The sequence below is a fragment of the Rhipicephalus sanguineus genome, unplaced genomic scaffold, assembly GCF_013339695.2.
Source record: "Rhipicephalus sanguineus isolate Rsan-2018 unplaced genomic scaffold, BIME_Rsan_1.4 Seq12198, whole genome shotgun sequence".
Taxonomy (NCBI): domain Eukaryota; kingdom Metazoa; phylum Arthropoda; class Arachnida; order Ixodida; family Ixodidae; genus Rhipicephalus; species Rhipicephalus sanguineus.
Window position 1 is genome coordinate 60,446 of NW_023614509.1, and position 18,417 is coordinate 78,862.

Consider the following 18,417-nt stretch of genomic DNA (forward strand, 5'->3'; position numbering starts at 1 on the left):
AAAAAAAAAAAACGCTGTGTGAATGTTTGTTGGTCATTTGCTAAAGTACTTTCACGCATTATTATGCAGCTGTGTGACGGTTCTTAAACCTTTAGCAAGTTAGATTTTGGTTTTCTTGGCCTAGTTGAGTGCTACAAGTGTTGGGTGAAGATGAAAACGCGTGTCTTTTGTGCGTTTCTTAAGCAGGCATACAGCCGTAATAGTCGTTGTTGTACTGTTTGGGGTGTTCAATAAAACAAGAATGCTGTTTTGTACTGCAAAAGTTTTTATTTCATCTGTGTTAACAGATCACGCAAACAACTTGGACACATGCACGTAAGAAACGTACGCAGTGCACCGCGCGCATGCATAAAAAAACGGGCCTGTCATTTTAAAACCAATCATATAGAACAATCGACGTAACAAACGGCATATGGTTGTCTAGTGGAGCAGCGTCGGCAGTACAAATATCAAACCAGAATGAAAAATGAAGAGAAAAACGGCGAGTAACGGGCGCTTTGCCCACGGCTTCTATGAGCCGCGTGTATCCACCTTTCGCCACAGTTCGCCGTTGGTGGCGCCACCAGTACAACTGAAAGCAGCAGCACACGAGGCGGATAGAGAGTGCAACCCATTACTCATTTCTAAGGCTTCGCTACAACTACAGTCGACGTCCGATTTCCCGGACCCTCAAGGGACCGCGAAAACGTCCGGAAAATCGGGCAGTCCGGAAAAACGAATGCACGTGAAAACGCACCTTTTTGGTAGGTATTTTTCGCTGACGGAGAGGGTCACAGCCGGAATACAAGATTCCCAAAGCAATTCAGCCAATGCATCGTTTAGGTGGCTCTGAAGAGAGCCGTTTATTAAAAAAAAAAAAAAAAAAAACGACGTGGCCGGCACTACCTCATAGGTCACACTTGGGCGCAAAGAAGTCGCTTATTTTCGTTTGCACGGTCCGCTTGCCCGCGATTATGTCTGCCTCAATTCAGTCAACGTCATGTTGCCGCTGTACACCAATGACAGTGTCATCAGTGCTCGCGTCAACTCCGTGTTCGTTGGCTGTGTAGGAGCTGGCTCTTCGTTCTCGGTGTCGGAGTCATCGGAATCCTCCGTAACTTGATGATTTCGTCATTGGTCAACTCCGCACATAGCTCGAGGTCTTTGTCAGCGTCGGCGAAGCCATCAAGGGTTATCTCGGCTGGAATCAACACACCGCCAGCGCGCAGATCGTCGAAGGCAACGTCCGTGGATGGCAGTTCGTCATCGTGAGCCTACGAGGTGGCTTTGTGCGCTTCGAAGGCGCGGACGAAGACGAAGGAGCAGTCGGTGCCATTGCTGTAAACGGCAAATCCGCTCGACGAAAAGCGCAGCACGAAACAGCTAGGAACTCGGTGGATGCTGAAGGTCGGGAAACGTGATCACTGAAGGTAGCGCGCAGCAGCAAACGATCAACCGCAGACACGACCGCAGAGCTGGCACAGCTGACAAAACACGTGAACGAACACAGTGAGGTTTGGCTTGGCTAAGCTACGGCTGGCAACGGATTGACACGTGCGGTTTCGAGGTTACGGCAGCCGCGGCGCGGTGCGGCGTTGCTGCTGATGCGAGTACGGTGGGTTCAAGGATATGAAATGAAAACAACCAAAATGGCGGCGTCGGTGGTGACTTTGGGTCGGCGGTTAACAGTAAAAAGTCCGGGAAATCGGATGGCGAAGGCTATAAGCGTCCGGAATTTCGGACTTTTTAATACATTGACTCTACGGGGAACTTGACGGTGCCACAGATGAGTCCGGGAAATCAGGCATGTCCGGAATTTCGGGCGTCCGGGAAATCAGACGTCGACTGTACACCGAGTACAGAAAGGGAGCCGCCCGGCGACCTAACAGCTTGTCATTATGAGCCGGTTATAGTAGGCCTTGAGGCGCTCCACGTTGACAATGTCGCGCCCTCGACAGCGCATGTCCAATGATGGTTCGATGGGTTCGATCAAGTAGTTGACCGGGGATGTGCGCTCGACGACACGGTAGGGGCCTTCGTATTTCGGCAGTAGTTTTGAAGAGAGTCCAGTTGCAGTGGCAGGGACCGAGAGCCATACGAGCGCTCCAGGGAGGAACGTGGACTCAGAAGTGGTGGTTCCACCGCGAATGCTCTTCTGCCGCTCTTGTTCCTGCATTGTAAAAGTCTTGGCAAGCTCGCGACACTCTTCCGCAAGCCTGGCTGTGTCAGAAATAGGCGCACACTGAGATGAATCCGGCTTGTATGGGAGTATCGTGTCGATGGTGTGCGACGGGTGCCTTTCCGTACAGTAAGAAGAAGGGTGAAAAACCAGTTGTGCTTTGAGGGGCGGTGTTATAGGCGTAGGTGACGAAGGGCAGTATGGCATCCCAATTTGTGTGATCAGCGGCGACGTACATCGAGAGCATGTAGCCGAGCGTGCGGTTAAAGCGTTCGGTTAGGCTATTTGTCTGCGGGTGGTAAGCAGTAGTTTTGCGGTGAACAGCATGGCACTCTTTGAGAATGGCTTCGACAACTTCCGACAAGAAGACATGGCCTCGATCGCTGAGAAGCTCCAGGGGTGGGACCGTGACGCAGCATGAAGCGGTGCAGCAGGAAGGAGGCAACATCGCGCGCTGTAGCCGCTGGGAGGGCAGCGGTTTCAGCGTAATCGCGTAAGGTGGTCAACAGCGACAATGGCCAAGCGGTTACCAGCCGATGTCAGAGGAAGTGGTCCGTACAAATCGATGCCCAAGCGCCCGAACGGACGGTTAGGGCAAGGTAATGGTTGTAGACTGGCTGGTGACACGTGCGCTAAAGGTTTTTGGCGTTGGCAATCGAGGCCGGAGCAAACGAACTTCTGCACGTAGCGGTACATCCCTCGAAAGAAGTATCGTTGTCGAATGCAGTGGTAAGCTTTGGATACCCCAGAGTGTGCGCATTGCGAATCAGTGGAAGGACTAGCATATTTCAGAACGCAGACTGCGGGGTATCACAAGTAGCCACTGGCGGCCATCGGCATTGTAATTGCGTCGATGCAGTAGGTCGTCACGAATGGCGAAATGGTGCGCTTGACAACGCAACGCGTGAGTGGTTGGTGTTGCCGACGGATCAGTGAGCAAGTCCATGAGCGAGGCGATCCATTTATCCTTGCGCTGTTCGGTAGCGATGGTGTGAACGTCGATGGAAGAAACAACAATGTTAGGTGCTGAGCAGGGGGCATTGTAGTCGGGCAAGGAGGAGCGCGAGAGTGCGTCGGCGTCAACATGCTGGCGTCCATTGCAGTACAGCATGACCAGGATTTGGGGACATATGCACGTAGCGCCATCTGTCGTCGGAGACTGCGGTGGCCTGCCGTAACTGAATGGGAAATAGGCGAAAAAAATCGTATCTGACGATAAAATACAGATATCAAAAACGACTCCCGGTTCTATACAGCAGAGACTTACTTGAACATTCTGTTAAAATTACAGTGTGGCGCTACTAACCGCCTGGCTTCCCAAAGTGTTTGAAATTTTACAATGGGGCCCCATGTATTTCTAATGGGCGGTGTTCAATTGCCCTGGGAAGCCACAGGCTTTGTAGTACGATACTGCAATTTTATCAAAATGTTCCAGTAGGTCTCTACTGTATAGAACCCCGAGTCGTTTTTGATAGCTTGCTTTTTTCAAGAGATATGATTTTTTTTCGCATATCTCCCATTCAGTTATGGCAGGAGGCCGTCGTCACCGCCGAGAGATGGCGCCACACACAGATGTCCCCAAATCCTGGGAATGCATGCGTAGCAGCATGTGTGTAGCAGCGGCAATTCCCCCGGTTTCGATGCAAGTGTGGAACCGATGCACATCAACTGTGTAAAGGAGAATGTGCTGGTTCCACATCGTGTAGTGTCAATCAAAGGTGGACGCACTGGCTTACGGGCTGTAAACAGTCCTATGGAGCTGGTGATACTACCAGATGGTTTGAAATTAGCCCTGATCAGTGGTCCCAGTTTAGGAACGGCTGTTCTGTCAATGGTGGAAAGTCGCTTAGCACAAGTCAACACCGAACGTTGGCAAATGTGCCTTCGGAGCACCTCTCAGTATTCAATTTTGTGCAGAAGGACAAAATACCCTCAATCCCTGCTTTTTGAACACTCCATGCCATCAACACGGGTTCGGTAAATACGATTAGACAAAAGCCATATCTCGTTACACCATCGAAGTGCCAGATTATTAACAAATAGCTGCGCGAAATGATGAAAAAAGTCATACAAGAGTCAGCGCATCCGTGGGCAGCTTCAGTGATAAGATCGTTCCTTCTGTATATGACCTCAAATAGTGTCAAGCGCATTGTTTCTTGAACTGCCTGTCGTCTGCCATTCGTCTGCGGTAGGTAGGCAGTTGTCATACAGTGACTGGTCCAGCGGTATCGCAGGATGGCTTCAGTTAGGTCCACTGTAAAAGCTTTGTCAGTGATGGGGACTTCAGGAGCGCCATGTCAAAGCATGACGTTGTCTGTTATGACAAGTGAGCTGTTTGTTCTAACAGAGATCTGAGCTAGTTGGTAAGTATTCATTCTAAAAAGACAGGGCGTGCAAACGCAGACATGAGAAAGAAGTCAGGACTACACAAACGCCGTGGTGGTGTCCTGACTTCTTTCTTGTTTCCGTGTTTGCACGCCCTGTCTTTTTAGAAGTGGGGGACATTGATGATTCCAAAACTGCATTTGGTACGGAAGAAGAAGAAAGTGCCTGTGTAGTGCACCGCTCATGGAGAGCACGAGAACCGTTCACACTATGTAGAACTTGGCCACCCGTCTTTGGGGAGGGCTTTCGTTTCGGAGTAGCGGGTGAAGTAGTCCGTAGCTACGGTGTTCCACTTCTTGCCAGAAGATGATGTCAGAAACGGCCCTAGCAAGTCCATCCTCATCTGCTGGAACGGTCGGCGAGGTGGTTCTACTGGCTGAAGAAACCATAATAGCCTTGACGGTGGAGTCAGCAAATTCCGTGGCCACAAAGATCCATTTGTGGCTGGGCCCTAGTAAGTCCACTCCCTAGGGCCCTAGTAAGTCCACTCCAATCTGTTAGGACGTTCGATGCAGTGGTTGGATACCTGGCTGACCTCGGCAGCGATGGAAGACGCTGCCGAGGCATGTTCATATTGGCATGTCCTCCCGTAGCAAGCGACGATGGTGGTAAGGTGCGGCCAGTGGTTCATTCCTTGTATTCTCACTAGCATGCCTGAGAAACCAAGGTGCCCAGCCGTCCGGTCATCATGAAGAGCCTGCAGAACCTCTGACCGCATTCCTGGAGAAGAAGAAAGTTGGCTCGGACTGGGGAAAAGTTTCTTTACGAGAATGTTGCTTCACAAGCAAAACGATACCAGTTCAGGCTTAAATATCTTAGGGACGGTGATGGTCTGGCCTTGCAAATATTCTGCAATGCATCTCAATTCTGGGTCTATCCGATGCTGTTCAGCAAAGTTCTCCGCACTCAGAATTCCTAGGAAGCTGTAGTCATCTTGATCGCCTTGAGGTGGCGGGTCAACAGGGGCACAAGGCAGGCAGTTAACGTCACAGTGCTTTCATCCAAATTCATACACCATGTTGATGTTGAATTCCAAGAGTCAAAGACCCCAGTGTGAGAGGCGAGCAGAAGTGTCCTGCAGGTCTGCCAGCAAACAAAAGACATGGTGGTCGCTCACCACACTGAAAGGCATGCAATACAGGTAGGGGCGAAAATTTGACGTGGCCCAACAGTGGAAGTCCTTGTTTGACGTATTCTTGTTAGCTTACCTTTACAGCTCAATCTTTACGAAGTGACAATGCACATTCCAAGTTTGTCTACCAAGTCTAAAGCAGCAAAGTGAGCATGCCAACACATTGTAAGCATAAGATACAGCGAAGTAACCACAAGAGATTATATATATAATTAAATTTTTAAATTACCGAATTTTCGTGAACGAGGCGAGTCTGAAACCCCTGATATAGCGTGTAGGGATCCTGCGGCTGAAGAGAAGAAGAAGAAGAAGTCTGCAATGGCTGAAAACTGTGTATATTAAACAGTAAACGTTCCTTTCTCCTGTTGGAACTTTATATTTGGCGCAGTCGTCTACAGTAACCTGATAATTCTACCTCGCTAGACGGGAAGGTCGCCACATCATCACTGGCTATGCGCTGGACGGTGAGGACTTGGTTGAGGCATCGCAGCAGCTGACCACAACTGAAATGACGGATACCATCACCACCACAGCATACGCACCGATCAGCGACGTCACCGAAAGAGGTACTGTAACAAGCGACGTGAAAGAGGAAAAGTTTGAATTATGGAAGGGACTAAGCATTGCGAGCAACACTGAAAGAGATGCAGATGCGAAGCAATTGCAGTCGATGAGAGCCATAGAAAAAGCATTAGAACCAGCTAACTGATATACAACGCCACTATATGGAGCAACAACAAGCAATTTTGAAGACAATAACAGCTAAGGCACTATGTCAAGATATAGTGAAGCTAGATGTGTTTGATGGTAGTACTGCTGGGTCGGATGTGTGGCTAGAATTTCATCAGTCTGCCTGCGAACAGAATAGCTGGGTAAATGACTCAGATCGTATAACAAACATGCCATCATACCTGTCTGGGAACGCTAAGAAGTGGTATGACCTACGTGTCCTGCACCACCTTGAAGATTCGTGGGAAACATGGAAAGATTTGCAAGCCTTCCAAATGAACCCAGTTCATTTATGGGATCAAGCTATCTCTTACAAGCAGGGAGATAGCGATTTGCTGGCCTACTATTTTGAGAAGAGGTGCTTACTGCAACTAGCGGATCACACGCTCCCCGATTCATGCATCGTGCCACTACTTATACACAGAATGACAAAACGGTGCCAGAGACAAGTACAGAATATGTCACCGTCAACTTCAGATGAGCCTTTCTGGCGTCACGCAGCACATGATCTTTTTACGAGCTGGCAGCTGACCAATTAATAAGAACTAATGAGAGCTACGTGACGCCAGAAAGGCAGAAAAAGAGTGTTCCACACTCGCTGCCATGGCTGCGATTGGCGCTGACTAACACTCCAAGGTTTAAATGCACATATATACCCCATAAAGTGGACGGGAGGATGACCGCCGCCGTAGCTCAGTGGTAGAGCATCGGACGCGTTATTCGAAGGTCGCAGGTTCGGTCCCTGCCGGCGGCAAGTTATCTTTTCGTCCACTTTACTTTCTTCACATTTATATTCTAAATACTGCACATAACACCCCCTATACTTTCCTTGGCATTATTGTTTGTTAGTTCTCATTAATATTGTGTCTAACAAAGAAAACGAGCCCTTACGAATCATCTTCTTTCCTTCTTTCATAGCGAGGGTCTCGTTCTGGCAGACTTGATGCCTTCAGGTAGTATGCGAGGGATTATTGGTCAGCTGCCAGCTCGTAAAAAGATCACGTGCTACGTGACGTCAGAAAGGCAGAAATAGAGTGTTCCACACTCGCCGCCATGGCTGCGATTGGCGCTGACTAACACTCCAAGATTTAAATGCACATATATACCCCTTAAAGTGGACGGGAGGATGACCGCCGCCGTAGCTCAGTGGTAGAGCATCGGACGCGTTATTCGAAGGTCGCAGGTTCAGTCCCTGCCGGCGGCAAGTTATCTTTTCGTCCACATTACTTTCTTCACATTTATATTCTAAATACTGCACATAACACCCCCTATACTTTCCTTGGCGTTATTGATTGTTAGTTCTCATTAATATTGTGTCTAACAAAGAAAACGAGCCCTTACGAATCATCTTCTTTCCTTCTTTCATAGCGAGGGTCTCGTTCTGGCAGACTTGATGCCTTCAGGTAGTATGCGAGGGATTATTGGTCAGCTGCCAGCTCGTAAAAAGATCACGTGCTACGTGACGTCAGAAAGGCAGAAATAGAGTGTTCCACACTCGCCGCCATGGCTGCGATTGGCGCTGACTAACACTCCAAGATTTAAATGCACATATATACCCCTTAAAGTGGACGGGAGGATGACCGCCGCCGTAGCTCAGTGGTAGAGCATCGGACGCGTTATTCGAAGGTCGCAGGTTCAGTCCCTGCCGGCGGCAAGTTATCTTTTCGTCCACTTTACTTTCTTCACATTTATATTCTAAATACTGCACATAACACCCCCTATACTTTCCTTGGTGTTATTGATTGTTAGTTCTCATTAATATTGTGTCTAACAAAGAAAACGAGCCCTTACGAATCATCTTCTTTCCTTCTTTCATAGCGAGGGTCTCGTTCTGGCAGACTTGATGCCTTCAGGTAGTATGCGAGGGATTATTGGTCAGCTGCCAGCTCGTAAAAAGATCACGTGCTACGTGACGTCAGAAAGGCAGAAATAGAGTGTTCCACACTCGCCGCCATGGCTGCGATTGGCGCTGACTAACACTCCAAGATTTAAATGCACATATATACCCCTTAAAGTGGACGGGAGGATGACCGCCGCCGTAGCTCAGTGGTAGAGCATCGGACGCGTTATTCGAAGGTCGCAGGTTCAGTCCCTGCCGGCGGCAAGTTATCTTTTCGTCCACTTTACTTTCTTCACATTTATATTCTAAATACTGCACATAACACCCCCTATACTTTCCTTGGCGTTATTGTTTGTTAGTTCTCATTAATATTGTGTCTAACAAAGAAAACGAGCCCTTACGAATCATCTTCTTTCCTTCTTTCATAGCGAGGGTCTCGTTCTGGCAGACTTGATGCCTTCAGGTAGTATGCGAGGGATTATTGGTCAGCTGCCAGCTCGTAAAAAGATCACGTGCTACGTGACGTCAGAAAGGCAGAAATAGAGTGTTCCACACTCGCCGCCATGGCTGCGATTGGCGCTGACTAACACTCCAAGATTTAAATGCACATATATACCCCTTAAAGTGGACGGGAGGATGACCGCCGCCGTAGCTCAGTGGTAGAGCATCGGACGCGTTATTCGAAGGTCGCAGGTTCAGTCCCTGCCGGCGGCAAGTTATCTTTTCGTCCACTTTACTTTCTTCACATTTATATTCTAAATACTGCACATAACACCCCCTATACTTTCCTTGGCGTTATTGATTGTTAGTTCTCATTAATATTGCGTCTAACAAAGAAAACGAGCCCTTACGAATCATCTTCTTTCCTTCTTTCATAGCGAGGGTCTCGTTCTGGCAGACTTGATGCCTTCAGGTAGTATGCGAGGGATTATTGGTCAGCTGCCAGCTCGTAAAAAGATCACGTGCTACGTGACGTCAGAAAGGCAGAAATAGAGTGTTCCACACTCGCCGCCATGGCTGCGATTGGCGCTGACTAACACTCCAAGATTTAAATGCACATATATACCCCTTAAAGTGGACGGGAGGATGACCGCCGCCGTAGCTCAGTGGTAGAGCATCGGACGCGTTATTCGAAGGTCGCAGGTTCAGTCCCTGCCGGCGGCAAGTTATCTTTTCGTCCACTTTACTTTCTTCACATTTATATTCTAAATACTGCACATAACACCCCCTATACTTTCCTTGGCGTTATTGATTGTTAGTTCTCATTAATATTGTGTCTAACAAAGAAAACGAGCCCTTACGAATCATCTTCTTTCCTTCTTTCATAGCGAGGGTCTCGTTCTGGCAGACTTGATGCCTTCAGGTAGTATGCGAGGGATTATTGGTCAGCTGCCAGCTCGTAAAAAGATCACGTGCTACGTGACGTCAGAAAGGCAGAAATAGAGTGTTCCACACTCGCCGCCATGGCTGCGATTGGCGCTGACTAACACTCCAAGATTTAAATGCACATATATACCCCTTAAAGTGGACGGGAGGATGACCGCCGCCGTAGCTCAGTGGTAGAGCATTGGACGCGTTATTCGAAGGTCGCAGGTTCAGTCCCTGCCGGCGGCAAGTTATCTTTTCGTCCACTTTACTTTCTTCACATTTATATTCTAAATACTGCACATAACACCCCCTATACTTTCCTTGGCGTTATTGATTGTTAGTTCTCATTAATATTGTGTCTAACAAAGAAAACGAGCCCTTACGAATCATCTTCTTTCCTTCTTCCATAGCGAGGGTCTCGTTCTGGCAGACTTGATGCCTTCAGGTAGTATGCGAGGGATTATTGGTCAGCTGCCAGCTCGTAAAAAGATCACGTGCTACGTGACGTCAGAAAGGCAGAAATAGAGTGTTCCACACTCGCCGCCATGGCTGCGATTGGCGCTGACTAACACTCCAAGATTTAAATGCACATATATACCCCATAAAGTGGACGGGAGGATGACCGCCGCCGTAGCTCAGTGGTAGAGCATTGGACGCGTTATTCGAAGGTCGCAGGTTCAGTCCCTGCCGGCGGCAAGTTATCTTTTCGTCCACTTTACTTTCTTCACATTTATATTCTAAATACTGCACATAACACCCCCTATACTTTCCTTGGCGTTATTGATTGTTAGTTCTCATTAATATTGTGTCTAACAAAGAAAACGAGCCCTTACGAATCATCTTCTTTCCTTCTTTCATAGCGAGGGTCTCGTTCTGGCAGACTTGATGCCTTCAGGTAGTATGCGAGGGATTATTGGTCAGCTGCCAGCTCGTAAAAAGATCACGTGCTACGTGACGTCAGAAAGGCAGAAATAGAGTGCTCCACACTCGCCGCCATGGCTGCGATTGGCGCTGACTAACACTCCAAGATTTAAATGCACATATATACCCCATAAAGTGGACGGGAGGATGACCGCCGCCGTAGCTCAGTGGTAGAGCATCGGACGCGTTATTCGAAGGTCGCAGGTTCGGTCCCTGCCGGCGGCAAGTTATCTTTTCGTCCACTTTACTTTCTTCACATTTATATTCTAAATACTGCACATAACACCCCCTATACTTTCCTTGGCGTTATTGATTGTTAGTTCTCATTAATATTGTGTCTAACAAAGAAAACGAGCCCTTACGAATCATCTTCTTTCCTTCTTTCATAGCGAGGGTCTCGTGCTGGCAGACTTGATGCCTTCAGGTAGTATGCGAGGGATTATTGGTCAGCTGCCAGCTCGTAAAAAGATCACGTGCTACGTGACGTCAGAAAGGCAGAAATAGAGTGTTCCACACTCGCCGCCATGGCTGCGATTGGCGCTGACTAACACTCCAAGATTTAAATGCACATATATACCCCATAAAGTGGACGGGAGGATGACCGCCGCCGTAGCTCAGTGGTAGAGCATTGGACGCGTTATTCGAAGGTCGCAGGTTCAGTCCCTGCCGGCGGCAAGTTATCTTTTCGTCCACTTTACTTTCTTCACATTTATATTCTATATACTACACATAACACCCCCTATACTTTCCTTGGTGTTATTGTCTGTTAGTTCTCATTAATATTGCCTTGTCTACGTTTTTTCGTGCAGTTTTCACGTAATCATCCTGTCAGATTGCAAAGCTGACACCATAATTTGATATTTGACTTGCAAAAGTTATTTTGATTACAGAACTTTGATGTTACTAGAGCATAGCCCCGAGCGGCATGCATTGCTCTCAAGTTCGTCAACAAAGCGCATTTTCCCAACAACAAACGCACATTGGTTCGCGCAAAGGTCTGTCAAAAATCACTATTCTAACCAAAACGGGCAAATTCAAACTTGGGTGCATGGCCAAGTACCACCCATCGTATGCCACGACAGTGTCTGCAGGTGCAAGCTCTTTCGGACTCGGCGCAGTATTGCTGCAGACTCAACCCTCGGGAGAGCGTCGCCCAGTCGCATTCGCTTCGAGGTCAATGACGGGTACCGAACAGCGTTACAGCCAGACCGAAAAAGAAGCTTTGGAAACGACGTGGGCTATCCAAAGGTTCGATGAGTTTGTCCGTGCCGTCACCTTCGACGTCGAGACCGACCACCTGCCTCTCGTTTCACTTCTGGGCAAGATGGAACTGGATATGTTGCTGCCTCGTATTCAGAGACTACGGCTCAAGAGAATGCAGGACCAGTTTCGCATGCTGCACATGCCAGGAAAGCTGCTAGCAACAGCAGATACCTTATCACGTATCACCCACAAGGCATCCACTCCGGTAGACACGGTGGAACTCTTTGCAGCACAAGTAGTCGGCTGCATATCGGAAGCCTTGTCACTCAGCCCCGAAGATGTACGACAGGCACAAGAATCCGATGGAGAGTGCAAGGTCCTCATCTCCTTCTGCCAGCAAGGTTGCTCACAAAAGACCAAGCTACCTCTGCATGTGTCGAAGTACGCCTCCGTGGCTGACGAGCTCTCTGTTTGCGACGGTATCCTGCTGAAAGGCCCCCAGATTGTCATCCCATCATCTCTTCAGCCGTCGGTCATGACACTGTTGCACGAAGGCCATCAGGGCATCAACAGGACCAAAGCCCTAGCACGGGAGTCGGTTTGGTGGCTGGGTATCTCGGAAGACATTGCCTCTCTCGTCGCCAACTGCGAACAGTGCACTTCCACCCATGTGAACCTTGCAGAACCCCTAGTCTCCACACCTCTACCTGGACATCCCTGGGAATTTCTCGGAATGGACTTGTTCCATCTCAATGGCCAGACGTTCCTCTTAGTGGTGGACTAGTACTCGAGGTTCCCCGAGGTGGTGACCCTGAGAAGCACTACAGCTCGGGCAGTCATCGATGCTCTCAAAAGCATCTTCGCACGCCACGGAATCCCAAAAGACATCAGGTCGGACAACGGCCCACCGTTCTCGTCGCGAGAGTTTGCGGCATTTGCAGCGTCTTACGGCTTCAACCATGCGACCAGTAGCCCACACTACGCCCTGTCAAACGGAGAGGCAGAGAGGATAGTACGGACAGTCAAGGACCTGTTCCGCAAGTCCAAAGACCCTCACCTCGCTCTGCTGAGTTATCGGGACACTCCGGGAGTCGACGCCTTCAGTCCAGCCCAGCTGTTGATGGGACGTCAGCTGAGAACCAGAGTCCCGAAGCAAAACTCCCAGCTACGTCGAAACTGGCCGCCTAGGAAAGATGTCGTCGCCAAGGATGCTGCCTACAACCGTAAGCAGACCGACGACTACAATAGGCATCACGGAGCTCGAGACCTGCCACCTCTCCAAACGGGTCAGCGTGTGTGGGTGCGCCCTGACCAAGTGCAAGCCACGGTCCTAAGCCCGGGGCAAAGGCCAAGAAGCTATATGGTTGAAACAGACCGAGGTGGTGTTCTACAGCGCAACCACCGTCACCTAGTGCCTTTCGTGCCTTCTGCCTCCGGTGAGGAATCGCTGCCGACAGCTGCACAGCAACCATCGCCACTGCAGCAAGTTCCGCTTCGGGAACCTCAGCCTGCCAACAGCGTGGAACCTATGGTACCCCAAGGGCAGCCTTTGCGACATTCCCCTGCAGCCAGGGACCGCAGTGATGGTGTTACACGAACACGTTACGGCCGGCGCGTTGTTCCGCCGCGCCGTTTGAACTTGTGACATTGTGATGTGTTTGGCGTCCTCCATCCTCCCATCAGACCTTCAAACTTTCTCAAGGGGGGGAGATGTAGAGGTCGCCACAATTCAGCCCTTTTATTAGGCTGCCACTGGAGCGTGGCGCCCCCTGTTACTTGCATGAGTGCATGATATATGTTCGTGCACCAATAAAGTGTGGATTCCACTTTCGTCCGAGCCAGCAGCGTGTATGCGTCGGTTTCTGCGTGCCAGTGCACTAACCACGCGACATGCACTAGCCACCGTCACTCAACCTGTCCCGCAAGGAGTATGTGTAGTCATGTTCCCCATGCTATATACAAGACGAGTAGTGTTGCACATAGGATGGGACAAAGGAAAGAGCATGATGACACACACAGTGCTCAAACTATCAACAGTTTACAACAAGAGTAAAGAGACCATTTTGTGCATTTTCACGACAGCATTGCATCAGTGCCACTGAACAACAATATGCTAATGACAGTGGTGCAAACTCAAAACAAGAAAACATCACTGTACATGTGGTGATTTAACAAAAATATTGCGCATGACAGCGGTGCAAATTCATTACAAGAAAACATCAGCTTAAACGCGCCACGTCACTCAGACATGCTAGCTCCTTCTCAGATAAAGTGATGAAAGCTGTGCTAATATTGCACTGGTCAATTAGATTTTTGATATGGTGCGGTGCCTCGATAATATTTCCATTGTTGCTTCTCAATAAGACTACGCACAGCTAAAACTTATGTGCACAACCTCACTTGTCACAGTGGAGTGCCAGCCAACCTCCAGTCTTGTTTTTTAAAGTTGTTTGTGTGTTCGCAAAGGCAGTCGTTGGTGCAAGGACCGGTTTGTCCAAAAATAAAAAATGTTGCATGTTAAGGGTATCGTTTAGACAATGCCCTCGGTACACTTTACATAAAGGGTTACTACTTGCTCCAGCGTTTTGGTTGATCATTTTACACTTTTACAAGTTTTTTCTGGTTCATAAAACGCAACGTGAACAATGGCTCTCTGAGCGATCTTTTTGTGTGACAACTTGTGGGTGTAGGGGATTACAACAAATTTCCTTTTTTCTCGTTTGTCACTTTTTTGGTTGATAGTGTGTGCGGTAGATCCAAATGTTCTGACACACCTAAAAAGTTTTTCCGCAACAGAAACTACTAGGTGCTTAGCGTACCCTGCTTCTGAAAGTCTGGAAGTTTGTTTGACAAAACTTTGGCTCTTTAGGTGCGGGCAAGGCTGTTTAAGGGTATTTCCTAGGCAAAAATTGGCAATGACTCTTTTTATCAGTTTTAAGTGCGCCGAATTGAAAGGGAGGATAGGTTTATTTGCTCAGAGTTCATAGAGCCAGCACACATGGTTAGTCTTTAAAAACAAGCCTGACGTCAAGAAAGCAGATGCTCCCTCCATTGGGCAGTTTCACGCTATTTCTCACAAGAGCCAGTACTTTTGTGCCTTCTTAGCTAAAAAGTGCTGCATCGCATTCCAAAAGAAAGAAGTAGTCGTCAATGAATCTGAAACATTTTACCACTTCGGTGGAACTAAGATCAGCGGCAAGTGCCTAGCCTAAACATGATCAAACAGGTTGCTCAGGACGGGTGCTACGCACAAACTTAAGCAAATCTGCTCACCCGCCCACCTGCCAGTTCGATTGCCTGCTTGTCCGTCTGGCAACACTTCTGACAGCTGCTTCTGATACGCACGTCATTGCACCATAGCGTGCACTTTCTCGCGATAAAAATGAAGTCTCTGCTCTAACGTGCGTGCCGACATTACGTCAGGCTATGAGCTACCCTTTACATGCCAGTACACTGACCGTGCCTGGTGAACCCACGATTGCACACAACTACTCAATTTACCCAAAGATGTCTGTTCACCTTGTAATGCTTAGCTCAAAAAAAAAAAAAAAATCCAGCAAGGGCTGCTACTTGTATATATAATTGGGAACTGCCAGATTTTCATATGAGTCATCCTCACCTTGTTTCTCCTGCTGCAGTTATGTGAGGATAAAGAGGGGGTGAGCTTGTGAAGAGTAGAAAATGCCACTTGCTTGTCCTGTGTCTAATCTTCTTTTGTGCTGTGTCCTTTCATGCACTCAAAAGTGTTCTTAATGTGTGCTGGTACAGTTACTGAATGGGTAATAAAGGAAGTGCCTTGCTGTCAAAGACTGCAGTGGCTGTCTTTGACAGCGCTTCCTTCATCACCCATGCAGTAACTGTAATGGAACTGATAGGCATCAGATGGAATCGGCATGGTGAAGGGAAAGGCCTGTACCGAACATAACAATGATTGACAACACATGGTTGAAGTGCTCCTATGGCGCAACCAAATATTCCACATGCATTCCGAGAGTCATTTTCAGTCAATGCTCACCAAGCCAATGACCGTCTTGCCATTGGATCGTCTTGACTCTGGATGGATGGTGCGGAACAGCTGCAGCAGCTCATCCTTGCTGTACAGGTTGGCACTGTTTGCTTCTGTGCCCTGTGCTGCAGGCAAAACATTGCTCACTTGCACTGTATACACTTCAATAGGATGCAGGCACGTACTGGAGCTTCTAACAAAGACCAAGTAGAAGAGCTGCTACACTTGCACAAGAAACTTCGTACGATGGGAAACTTGCTTCACAATGGCAGCATGCATTGTTTTTGTTGCTGGTGCTAGGTGCCCTGTATCATGTTGCACCTTTGGCTTCTGCAATCACTTATGCTGTTCACCATTCAAGTGCAATATTACACAGTTAAAAAGTGTCGATTAAGGATCTCCAACTATCAGGGCATTTCCAGCAGACAAATAGTATGTGCTAACAAACATTGCACTGCACCTACATTCAGTGCGTAGAAGCTGCCTCAAAGGCTTACACAACTTTTCTATACCTTGAACACTGTACAGACTTAATGCTTCTTTTTCATAATAAGGTCAAGTGCTCAAGTACTGCTGTAGTACTGCTGTGCTGAATAACAACTAGTTGTGTCCAACACCAGTGGATGTCCCTGCAGTGGCTAAGCAGCACTCCAACAAGAGCAGTTGATAAGAACTGTGCACACAGTTGTATTTGAAGCATTGCATTGTATTTGCACCATGGGCACCATTTAACCCTTTGAGGGTTTTCGCTGGACGTGTATGGCAGAAGCTTTCTGGTACCAAAGTGTTTTCGTCGTACATGTACAGCATAGTGTTTATTTTTAAAATGCGCGCTTCTTTCGATCATTTCTCTTGCTTAGCCTGTCCTGCCACACTTCGGGAATACGTAGAATTTTTTTCATGCACCGATGTCTCTCCGTTGTATTCTTTTTTGCTTCTCAAAACGGCGTGCCGGCTATCCCTTGCCCATCCGAGCACATTCGCGGTGCAGCTGGTTTAAAGTGCGCACCTTTTTCGATCATTTATCTTGCTTTGCATGTGCTGCCACACTTTGGGAATACGTGGAATTTTTTTCATGCGTCGGTGTCTCTCAGTTGTTCCTTTTTTTATGTTTTGCAAAACGGTGCGCCGGCTATCGCTTGTGCAAACGAGCGCGACCACGGAGATGTTGGTTTCAAACGCGCACCTTCTTCGATCATTTCTCTTGCTTGGAATGTGCTGCCACGCTTCGGGGATACATGGAATTTTTTTTAATGCGCCGATGTCTCTCAGTCTTTTTTTTTTCCAAAGCGGCACCATGGCTTTCTCTTGCGCATCAGAACGCGCGCACGCGGTCTGGCTGGTTTTGGTTTTGTCCTTCGGGTGGTTTTCACTTCTTGCGCCCACAAAGCTGAAGGCTGTTTGGTTTCTAATCTCTCAAAGGGTGACCGCTTGTTACCCTCTCATTTATTGCTCCCCGGGGTGCGATTACATCTGTTTCCGTGTGGCGCTAAATTACACAAACGACGGCGCCGTGACTGCGTTTCCTGTTTTCGGGTGACGGAAAACTAACTACGTCTTGTTGGCGATAAGATGAAGGATAACTGTAGCTTTTTCACTCGTTTTGCTTTCTGGACGGGCGCACAACCATAGAGTTTTCTTCCACGCGATCACTGACGCAGTTCACTTACGCTATGGAAGCGCGCGCCGGTTGCTCTGCTGCCGGTGAGTCGAGCAGCGATTCTTCCAATGCGAACTACTCCCCAAGTGCCGAATCAGAATCTGATTCATTGGATTTCAGTTTGTCAGACGAGAGTTTTCTGACGAGTTCAGACTTCGATGGCGATCAAGGAGCGACATCTGAAATGCGCGTGCAGCGAGCCATGCTTCAAAGACTATCACATCCTGAAAAGTATTTGGTGTTAGAGCACGAATATTTTTAACCAGAAAAGTACTCTGGTGCACTTATTTTGGTATGTCTGTGAGCTATGTTTAACACAATGCATATTTTTATTTATAAAAAACTGTTAAGTTTCTTTTAGGATTTTGCTTGATTTTACTACGAATAAACCATGTGTATGTAACACCAAAAATGATTTTTTTTGTCTCTTTACGGTCACGAAAAAAATTTTTTGACAATTCTTTTTCTTATATAGTCTCAAGATTTATTTCAGCAATAAAAAAATTACACATTTTTGGACTGGATTTTGCGAAAAAATTCGACCCTCAAAGGGTTAACTGATTTTGCTAAAGTGCACATAGACAAACAAAATGCAAGTTTGCAGTTCAGAACTCGGAGAAATTTTAAGAGCAAGACAAAAGCTGTTTCAAAGAAGATTCGCAGCTGAAAAAATTGTGTTTTGAGATCACCTCTAGTAGAGCAACAGTGTGCGTTTAACTATTGAGTGCAGATGTACATTACTGTACAAACAAACAGTTCTGCTCAAAAACGTAATGAATGACACAAGGGTAACTGTCACAGAGTAGCCATCAATAATGCCTATGTTGGCTTCCAAGCAATACAAAAGACGTTACAGTGAAGCATCACTCACCATGGCAAATATGAGCCATATTGTTGCTGCATAAAAGAAGGCAAGGCGTGCAGACACAAGAGGAGAGAACAAGGCAGTGCAAAGCAGTCGCAAAAGCTCATATGCCCTTGCATAGCCTGTTTCAAGGTATTAAATAGGAGCGAC

The 18,417-nt window shown here is 47.8% G+C and overlaps 1 protein-coding gene across 1 annotated transcript in view; it reads right to left on the minus strand.

The window, feature by feature from the left end:
• Positions 1-18,417, minus strand: part of LOC119376478 (large subunit GTPase 1 homolog) — an 81,970-nt gene that overhangs the window by 44,509 nt on the left and 19,044 nt on the right. The window contains exon 2 of the mRNA XM_037646289.2: positions 15,752-15,867. Coding sequence (XP_037502217.1) covers positions 15,752-15,867 — 116 coding nt within the window. The remainder of the gene's footprint in view (positions 1-15,751; positions 15,868-18,417) is intronic.